Consider the following 10,000-nt stretch of genomic DNA (forward strand, 5'->3'; position numbering starts at 1 on the left):
ATAATGACATGTAAAAAAAATGTCATTTCTTCACACTACTGGAGAAAGATAAAAAAAACTTGAACACACACTGACATGTCAGTTCAAACGAGTGCCTGTGGAGGTGGAGGGATCACAAACTTATGTACTCAGATGAAGCGAAGATTAACACAAGAGTAGAGTTTATTAGGGGAATTTGTGGCTGTTCCATCATAACCCCGCCTTCAGTTTCTAGGCATACTGTGATTGGCTGATGTGTTTGTTTAATCTCACAGGGCAGGTGATCATAGATAAGAACCCGGGGGTTACCTGTGTGGTGAACAAAACCAACACCATCGACTCCACCTACAGAAACTTCCAGATGGAGGTGTTAGCCGGAGAAAACAACATGGTGGCAAAGGTGAGGTGGGCGGGAAGCGCACCGGGAGGCTGAGGTGTCGCTGTGCCTCAGTACTGTGCAGTATTTATTAAGGCTGTTACCCTGATGGTCATTAACCTTCTGTTGTATCTTGCGCTGCAGGTGAAGGAGAATGGCGTGTCATACGAGTTTGATTTCTCACGTGTGTACTGGAACCCTCGTCTCAGCACCGAGCACGAGCGTGTCGTTTCCCTGCTCCGCCGAGGTGACGTGGTGTTTGATGTCTTTGCCGGAGTCGGGCCGTTTTCCGTGTTAGCGGCGCGACGTGGCTGCTCCGTCTTTGCCAACGACCTCAACCCTGAGTCCTACAAATGGCTTCAGCACAATGCCAAGCTCAACAAGGTCGAGACCAAGATCACCACCTTCAACTTCGATGGACGGGAGTTCATCCGAGGGCCGCTCCGAGAGCGTCTTCCCGATCTGCTCAAGAGCTCAGGATCTTCATCTGCTATCCACGTGATCATGAACTTGCCGGCGTTAGCACTCGACTTCCTGGACGCGTTCAGAGGCTTGCTGAGAGGAGACACAGACCGGGGTCCAGACGAGGCCGTCCTGCCCCGGCTCCACGTCTATGGCTTTTCCAAAGAGGACGAGCCAGAGAGGGACGTTCTGAAGCGAGCTGAGATCAGCTTAGGGACTTCGCTGAAGACACGCTGTGACGTGCACATGGTGAGAAACGTGGCACCCAACAAGGAGATGATGTGTGTGAGCTTCAACATACCCAGAGACGTGCTGTACGGAGAAGACGTGGTGGAGGAGGGTGGGTCGATCTCTCTCTCACACACACTCACACACACACACAAACAAACACTCACACACACACACACTCTCTCACACACTTTCTCACACACTCTCTCTCACACTCACACACACACACACTCTCACACACACATACATACACACACTCTCTCACACACTCTCTCACACACACATACACACACTCTCTCACACACACTCACACACTCTCTCACACACACTCACACACACAAACAAACACTCACACACACGCACTCTCTCACACACTTTCTCACACACTCTCTCTCACACTCACACACACACACATACATACACACACTCTCTCACACACACATACACACACTCTCTCACACACACACTCTCTAACACACACACTCACACACTCTCTCTCACACACACACACACACACACACACACTATAACCCTTTCCTCTCTCTTGTTGCTCCAGGTTACTTAGAAGAACCATCGCCAAAGAGGCAGAAACACGAGGAGACACAATAACGAACTCGTCTGTCTGACACTCCGAATGTTTCTGTTTTGTTTTTGATTTTGTTTTATATAAAAAATGATGGTCTCACTGATTGAACTGTTATGTTTGACCTTTCTGTTTGTGTGTAAATAAAGAATTTAACACGTTTTTTATTATTCACTGTGTAAGCAGTGTGACTGAATTATTACATCTCTACAAATAAATCTCATCACATGCATGAAAATAACATTTAAAGTAGAAATGTTAAACCACCGGTGGGCGGAGCCACTGGCCGTCATTCGCTTGATTGACAGTTCAGCCAGCTGCAAGCCCCGCCCACAACCGTCTCAGCTGCACAGCGGTAGGAAACAATGGATGCTTCAGAAAAGGTAACTGACAAAAAAACCTTACTGTAACGTCATATGTTTTGATTTTATATGATTATGCGAGCCGTGTTTGTTAATAATAAAACCACCAAATCAACACATTTGCGGTTAATTAGCAAGTAATTTAATCTAATCATCTAGGTTTGTTTTGTAGTCACCGTTCAGCAGGCGAGTCTTTGATCCTACCCGTTTTCGGGCAAACCGTTTTCCGGCACCAGGATTGGCTGTCGCAAGGTAGCCACGCGTAAGCGTTACATTTTATCCAATCGATGGCAGGAGGCGGAACGGCACTAGCCAATCCCAGCGCAGGAGGTGGGGTTTTTGGAATACGTGTGGGGAAAAAATTAATCGTTTGCGCTGTACCGCAACTGGTTAGCATCACTGATTTAAGGTTAAATATATACTTTTAATAATGTAGAAGTGTCTTTAACATTCTATATAACGGTTAATGTACCGTTATTAATATGTTATACCAAATAATTGTACTTTCTGTGCACCCGTTCAGACGGTGGTAAACGAACCGTTTTGTTGCCATAGATACCGTGTGCACGTTAGCGTTAGATTAGCATCTGCTAATGAACCGGTTTGTGTTTACGTGTTCTTTATCTGGCGTGTTCAGTAAACGTCAACATACGACACTTTAGACCCCTTCTGTTGAGGGTCGCGTGATTCTTTAATTCTGTGAGTGTTTTATGTCGTGTTTATATGGAACGTGTTTTTAAACGTGTCTCAGGCCCTAATGAAGTTTCTCTAAAGGTTTCAGTGATGAGCTCAGGAGATCTGTGATCAGCTCAGGAGATCTGCATACCTTTGTGATCAGCTCAGGAGATCTGTGAACCTTTGTGATCAGCTCAGGAGATCTGCGTAACTTTGTGATCAGCTCAGGAGATCTGCGTAACTTTGTGATCAGATCAGGAGATCTGTGAACCTTTGTGATCAGCTCAGGAGATCTGTGAACCTTTGTGATCAGCTCAGGAGATCTGCGTAACTTTGTGATCAGCTCAGGAGATTGTGAACCTTTGTGATCAGCTCAGGAGATCTGTGAACCTTTGTGATCAGCTCAGGAGATCTGCGTGCCTTTGTGATCAACTCAGTAGTCTCAGTGATCAGCTCAGGAGTCTCAGTGATCAGCTCAGTAGTCTCAGTTATCAGCTCACGGGATCTGTGTACCTTTGTGATCAGCTCAGGAGATCTGTGTACCTTTCTGATCAGCTCAGTAGTCTCAGTGATCAGCTCATGAGATCTGTGTACCTTTCTGATCAGCTCAGTAGTCTCAGTGATCAGCTCATGAGATCTGTGTACCTTTCTGATCAGCTCAGGGGTTTCAGGAGATCTGTGTACCTTTCTGTTAGTGTTCTGTTACCTCTATGATAGATGTACCAAACGTGGGCTGTGGCTCTGGTTTTGAGGAGGGTGGAGTTTAATATATGGAGAGTTCAGGACTTTTGGAGATGAACTTTTCTTCCAGGATCCTTTCACACGTGTGTTTTTGTGTCCCTCAGTGAGTGGCGCAGCGAGCAGTGATCGGGGTTAAAGAAGATGCCGGTGGGAATCTCACCACTCTGGTGTTCATCATGGGCCCTGATGTGCCGCTGCTCAACGACTACAAGCAGGAGTTTTTCTGGAAGCGTTTTCCTCAGACGGTGCTGGGGGGCCCGAGACTCAAACTGGGCTACTGTGCGCCACCATATGTCTACATCCACCAAGTGGCGCTGTTCCTCATGCCGTGGCTCCTTGGGGGTGTGGGCACTCTGCTCTTCCAGCTCAGGGTGATTGATGACTCCAGCGCCGGGATCTTATCCGGGGCGCTCATGCTGGCGTTCGGGGCTGCGCTGCAGACCCTGTCCCAGTGGGTGGCGCGGAGAACCGGCACTGTCCAAAGACTGGCGGTGGGACACAACGTCATGGCGGATGAGGAGGAGGTGGAATTCACGCAGTGTGCAGGACCCGACACGGTGCGGTTTGTGGTCCCGGGTAAACGATTCATGGCCAACGTGGTTCTCCACACGGTGCTGGCCGGGGCGATGTGCGGATTCGGGACGTGGTACCTCCTACCCGATCGCCTGAGCAACGTTTTCGGGAGCGTCGGTGCCGTGGTCCCGGTGTTCGCACTCAGCTGGGTCACGCTGTGCATCGGAGAATACTCGCTGATCGTCAACACGGCAGCCGAAACGGCCACTTTTCAGCCGCAGGACACGTACGAGATCACAGCACTCACCAGACCGCTGTACATCTTCGGCATCATCGCTGTGGATTTGGCTCTCAGGTACGCAAACAAACACTCACATGCAAATTGGCATATTTAAAACAAGCTCCAGGTTTACATAGCGCCGCTTTAATTTTTCAAAGCTATGTTTTTTTAAAGCTAAGGACATAAAGCTCTATGAATCTGTTGATGTACCTGTGCTCAGGTGTGTAGGAGGGGGCGTGGCCGAGTTGCAGGTGGCCAGTCAGGTGATGCATGTGCTGTTTTTGGTGCTGCCTCTGCTTTGGGCACTGGGAATGCTGCCTCCTCTCGACGCTCTTGTTTTATGGATCATGGAGCAAAGCCTCATACACACACTGGGAGGATCAGCTATGGCCACCAACCGCAGGTGCACACACACACACACACACACACACACACACACACACACACACTCACCTGCAACTCATAATAATCACACACTGTACTGTAACACACCTTCACCTTAGAGTCTGTTGGTTCTCCACCAGGTTGGTGTTGATGTTCCTGTCCTCCCTCTGTATCTCCATCTCCACCTTCTTCCTCCCTTCATCACTGGGTGTGGTCCTCTTCACCGTGGCGACGGGCTTCATCCTCAGTCAGGACCTGACGCAGATTGGTCTGCTGTTACGGTGCAGGACACCTGACACAGGCACACACACTCGCTCACTCGGTCTAGGCTGGTGGAGTCTCCCGCTCTCTGCCCTCGTCCTCACCGCGGCCTTGACCGAAGCGGCTCTGCTGCGAAGTCTTTGCCCCCTCAGAGGGTGGAACGTGACCGAGGGGGGCATCCAGGCGTCAGGTGGTGCGGTGCCGGAGCCTCAGTCTCTGATTGGCTGGATCCTCATCACTCTCTGTGTTATTACACGTGTGTTGAGGCAGATTCAGGGCGCGTGTGTGTTGGGTGGACTCGTCCTCAATCCCCTCTACCCCAAACGGCTCAGCAGCGTCCAGGCCTTCACGAGCAGCAGCAAAGGATTGTGGGTCGCCGCACTTGTCCGCAGAGCGCTTATTAACCTGGGTGAGAAATCTGATTTATTATTTATTATTGATTTATTGAGATTTTTTTTTTTTTTTAGTAAATAACTTTTGGCAGCTGTGTTTAAAATGTATCTCTTACTCTTGTGTGTGTGTGTGTGTGTGTGTGTGTGTGTGTGTGTGTGTGTGTGCCTGTTTTTCAGTCTGTCCCTTAGCCATGGTTGGGTTTTTAGCCACAGATGCTTCCCTGTACGAGTTACACAGCGTGGTGTCAGCTGTGGGCTTCACACGAGCCTTCAGAGCGGTGCGTCTGTGACATCATTAACACACGACGAGTAAAAGCTTTTACTCCACAGAGCTGCTGAGTTCTACACTCTGATTGGTGGTCAGGTGTTGATGATTTCTCTGTAACAGCAGCTCTGACACCTCACGGCTTCTATAACGGCTCGTTCAGAGAGACGTGTACAGCTCACACTCCACACACACACCGTGTTAGTGTAACGTTCAGGACACAGGAGTTTACACTGCTTCTTGGTGCCTAATTTTGATCTTATTGACTGCATGAAAGAGATAACGAGAGTCTGGTGAGAGAAGGACTGTTTATAGCTGCTGTAACACAAGTGAGAACAGGAACTATTAGTGTTAATGTATAACTGGCTGACCTGTGACCTTTGACCCTGTGTTAGGTGTGGCAGAACAGTGAGGAGGCTCTCCTGCAGATGGTGGTGGTGGTGATGGTGAGACTGGCTGATGGCGGACAAGTCGTGCACCACTGGCATGATCTGGGGACCGGAGTGCAGCTCATAGTGGTGAGTGTGTGTGTGTGTGTATGTGTGTGTGACGTGTGTGTGTGTGACAGGTGTGTGACCCTCTCTCTCTCTCTCTGTCTCTCTCTCTGTCTCTCTCTCTCTCTCTCTCTCTCTCTCAGGTGTCCCTGGTCTCTGATCGTCTCTCTCAGTTCCTGTTGAAGCTCAAGTTTGCTCTCACCGTGTTAATCACGTCGTGGACGGAGGCGAAGCAACGTCGTCAGTCGGCTGGAGCTCTGTTGGCGCTGGACGTGGCGTTGTGCCCGTTGTTGGTTGCCGTGGTGATGCTGTCAGCGCTGCTCTCCGCTCCTCTCCTGCCGCTCTTCACGCTGCCCGTGTTCCTGGTCGGCTTCCCCAGGCCTCTACGCTCGTGGCCAGGAACCCCGGGCACCGCTTGCCCCTGCCCCGACTCCATCTACTACCAGCAGCTCAGCACCAGGCTAGCTTCAGCGCTAACACACGCCTTCTCTAACGGAGCGCTGGGTGAGGAACACTGTGTTTGTCCTCTTGTGCTCGTTGTTCATGAATTTGCCTTGTGTGATCTTTTAAGCTGCTAAACCACAAATGTAAAGTAAAAAAATCATACTAAGGTTAACGTATATATATTATCTGTGTGTGTGTGTGCGCGTGTGTGTGTGTGCGCGTGCATGTGTGTGTGCATGTGTGTGTGCATGTGTGTGTGTGTGCGTCTGTCCTCAGGGGCTTATTCTCCCGGTTCTCACTTCCTGGGCCGGTTCCAGGACCGAGTGGTTTGGATCAGTGTTCTGGAGAAAGGCTACAGTTACTGTACAGTCAACATCAAGGTAGATCCACTAATTGTTACAGTTTATTGCAGTTGTTATTAAAACAGTCTCACGAGGAGAATTTGTGCCGCCTTTGTGGTGATGTAATAAGCCACGCCCATGTTTCCTCCCTGTGCTCAGGGTTTGGAGCTGCAGGAAACATCGTGCCACACGGTCGAAGCGCGGCGAGTCGACGAGGTGTTTGAGGCGGCGTTCGATCGTCTGGAGCGTCCTGCCCGATTTCTGCACTTCCTGAACCCTCACTGGGGAAACGCGCTCACGCCCTGCGCGCTCCTGCCCGTCACCGTCTACTCCGACGCCCGCAACGTCCTGACCGGCATCATCGACTCGCCCGACTGCCTTCGCCAGCTCCACTCCGACTTTCTGAAGACGCTGCTGTGGATCCTGCTGCATCACAGCACCCAGAACAGGACCCACAGAGTCAAATCACATTCCCTGCGGAGCTCCCAGCATGCCGTGCAGCCCGAGCCCACCTCACACGATGCCAAACTGGGCGTGGTCTCTCAGAACCACTTTGACTGCTCCTCGTCTCCTCAGCTGAGAGGGCGGAGCAGCTTGTCCTCCTTGTCGGATTGGTCGGACGAAGACGATCTGTTCGGGCCGGTCCCGGTACGGAAGCCGGTTAGGAGGATGATGATGCGGGCGGAGGAAGAACACACGTCTCTTCCGGGTTCTGTAGAAATTCACAGCCTGTATGAAAACCTGGCACTCGCATCCTTACCGACTCTGCGGCCTCTAGGACTCGGAGTCAGCCTCGAAAAAGACGACATCTTGCCAATCAGCTCCGCCCCCTCTGCAATCTTCGACCACACAAACCCACCAAACTTTTCCTCGCAACATTCCGAAACACTCTCACTTCCTACATCCTGGTTCTCCGCCCCTTTTACCACCGCCAAGCTCCGCACGCTCAGGCCGTCCTTCCCAGAGGAATGGTTTCGTTTTTGTCTGGCACAGCTGGTGATGGAGGGTTTGTGTGAAGATGAGGATGAGCAGAGTGTGTGTCGGGGGTTACAGGAGGACCGTGCGCTGATGGAGATGTACAGCCAGGTGGCGCTGTCCTGCGCACTGGCATTAGGCATGGACCTTTCTGTGCCAAGCGCCAGTTTCGTGTTCAGAGTTTACTGTGGAGACGCGGCGTGGCACGAAGGACTGGACTGGCTCCGAGAAAATACCGAGCTGCATCAGCTTACTCTCAGGGCTTTTAGGTAACACCATCTCTCTGATCACATGATCACATCCACCTGTGTGTGTGTGTGTGTGTGTGTGTGTGTGTAGCTTGATCAGGTTACAGCACATACAAAAAATGTAAACTTCACCTAAAACCTTCAGCAAACAGTCAGCAGAAAATAAAGTCCTGTAGTTATGATGAGATCTGACTGTAAAGTGTGTGTGTGTGTGTGTGTGTGTGTGTGTGTGTGTAGGTACAGTGTAAAGCTGCTGATAGACCAGGCGTCTCTGGGGCCGGTGGAGAGTGAGGAGGAGTTTTACTCCACACTGCACCATTATGAACAACACTGGTTCATCGGCATGGCGACGGAGCGAGGCTGGCATGATGGAGTTCTACAAGAGAAACCATTTCTGTTCTCACTTGGCCATGATATCACCATGGTGATCTCTCACACACACACACACACGCGCGCACTTCTCTCTGACACTCTCGCTTTTTTCTCTTCGTCATGCTGCAGCTTCATTACATCTCTCACCGTGTCTCTGATGTTCTCCTGTTCAGGGTTCGTATACGGGCCGTGTGCTGTCACTGCAGGAGTGTGTGTTCCAGCTGGGGGCGCTGTGTGAGGAGTGTGTGCGCGGTCAGTGGGCCAACCTCTCCTGGGAGCTGCTCTACGCCACCAACGACGACGAGGAGCGCTACAGTATTCAGGCTCACACACTCCTTCTGAGGAACTTGACTGTGCAGGCTGCAGAGCCACCGCTGGGTTACCCCATCTACTCCTGCAGCCCCACACACCTCACCTGCTTCTGACACACACACTACACACACACTACACTACACACACACACACTACATAGACATGAATGTAGAGCATTCATGATGTGATGTACAAGGACAAACATGGCAGATTGCACGTGACACACACACACACCAGACACAGGAGTATAAGCTAATGGACAACAGATTTTCAGACATTGTGTGTGTGTGTTTAAGAAGGCAGGATACTAAAACAAACACTAACTAATGCACGTCTCAACACACACACACTTTGTTAATGTACTCATGACACGATGACAGAATGTTCGAGCCGTTTTCATGTGGACTCGGATGTTTTAAACCCTTTCAACAGGACTTTTCTACTGACGCTACAGAATAAACGAAACCCATGAGCTAGTGCACTTCTCTGAAGTCCCCTTGAAATAAAATGCTAAACATAAGATGTAAGCAGGAGGGGCAAGGTGGCTTAGTGGTTAGCACGTTCGCCTCACACCTAGAGGGTTGGGGTTCGATTCCCACCTCCACCTTGTGTGTGTGGAGTTTGCATGTTCTCCCCGTGCCTCGGGGGTTTCCTCCGGGTACTCCGGTTTCCTCCCCCGGTCCAAAGACATGCATGGTAGGTTGATTGGCATCTCTGGAAAATTGTCCGTAGTGTGTGATTGTGTGAGTGAATGAGAGTGTGTGTGTGTGTGCCCTGTGATGGGTTGGCACTCCGTCCAGGGTGTATCCTGTCTTGATGCCCGATGACGCCTGAGATAGGCACAGGCTCCCCGTGACCCGAGGTAGTTCGGATAAGCGGTAGAAGTTGAATGAATGAATGAATAAGACGTAAGCAGAACTTAAACACACACCAGACACCGTGGCTACTTTTTAAATCTTGGAAATAATATAAACTATAAAACAAGTGATTATCCAATAAAGTTTAAAACAAACGAAAGAAACAAGCCCTTAAAGAACGAGCGTTTAGCGCCCTCTAGTGGCCCACGGTGCATTTATTTATGTTTAAGTCTCTGTTTAATACAGAATCAAATCCATGAGACTTGACGGATCAACATTTTTAAACATTTCATTGAATTTAATCTAGTGTAGTTCAGAAATGATTAAAATGTAAAAATTAAACATCCATTGATTGTTTCAGACAAAAAAAACAAAACAATCAAGCAGGTTCTACATTTTAGTTATTAAAGTACCGCAGGACCGTAAACAGTCCTACATTACTGCAGGAACTCAGAG

At 49.9% G+C, this 10,000-nt stretch overlaps 3 protein-coding genes across 4 annotated transcripts in view; 2 read left to right on the plus strand and 1 right to left on the minus strand.

Moving 5' to 3' along the window:
* Positions 1–1,795, plus strand: part of trmt5 (tRNA methyltransferase 5) — a 3,141-nt gene extending 1,346 nt beyond the window's left edge. The window contains exons 3-5 of the mRNA XM_060871631.1: positions 255–379; positions 500–1,157; positions 1,602–1,795. Coding sequence (XP_060727614.1) covers positions 255–379; positions 500–1,157; positions 1,602–1,654 — 836 coding nt within the window. The 3' untranslated portion in view covers positions 1,655–1,795. The remainder of the gene's footprint in view (positions 1–254; positions 380–499; positions 1,158–1,601) is intronic.
* A 106-nt stretch (positions 1,796–1,901) lies between these two features.
* On the plus strand, positions 1,902–9,165 carry pcnx4 (pecanex 4). Of its 2 annotated transcripts, none has more exons than XM_060871635.1 (11): positions 1,902–2,011; positions 3,511–4,274; positions 4,420–4,602; positions 4,724–5,253; positions 5,414–5,514; positions 5,897–6,019; positions 6,139–6,499; positions 6,716–6,819; positions 6,940–8,024; positions 8,241–8,427; positions 8,549–9,165. In XM_060871635.1, the coding sequence occupies exons 2-11, from the start codon at positions 3,583–3,585 to the stop codon at positions 8,798–8,800; spliced, it is 3,618 nt and encodes a 1,205-aa protein (XP_060727618.1). In that variant the 5' UTR covers positions 1,902–2,011; positions 3,511–3,582; the 3' UTR covers positions 8,801–9,165. The 2 variants fall into 2 exon arrangements, with proteins under 2 accessions (XP_060727618.1, XP_060727619.1); XM_060871636.1 differs by lacking the exon at positions 1,902–2,011 and adding an exon at positions 2,338–2,399.
* Positions 9,166–9,725: 560 nt separating this feature from the next.
* The window catches only part of dhrs7 (dehydrogenase/reductase (SDR family) member 7), a 6,003-nt gene continuing 5,728 nt past the window's right edge, over positions 9,726–10,000 (minus strand). The window contains exon 7 of the mRNA XM_060871641.1: positions 9,726–10,000. This exon is cut by the window's right edge and continues 346 nt beyond it. The gene's annotated coding sequence lies outside the window, so the exon portion shown is untranslated.

This window comes from Tachysurus vachellii, chromosome 6 (assembly GCF_030014155.1).
Source record: "Tachysurus vachellii isolate PV-2020 chromosome 6, HZAU_Pvac_v1, whole genome shotgun sequence".
In the NCBI taxonomy this organism is placed as follows: Eukaryota; Metazoa; Chordata; class Actinopteri; order Siluriformes; family Bagridae; genus Tachysurus; species Tachysurus vachellii.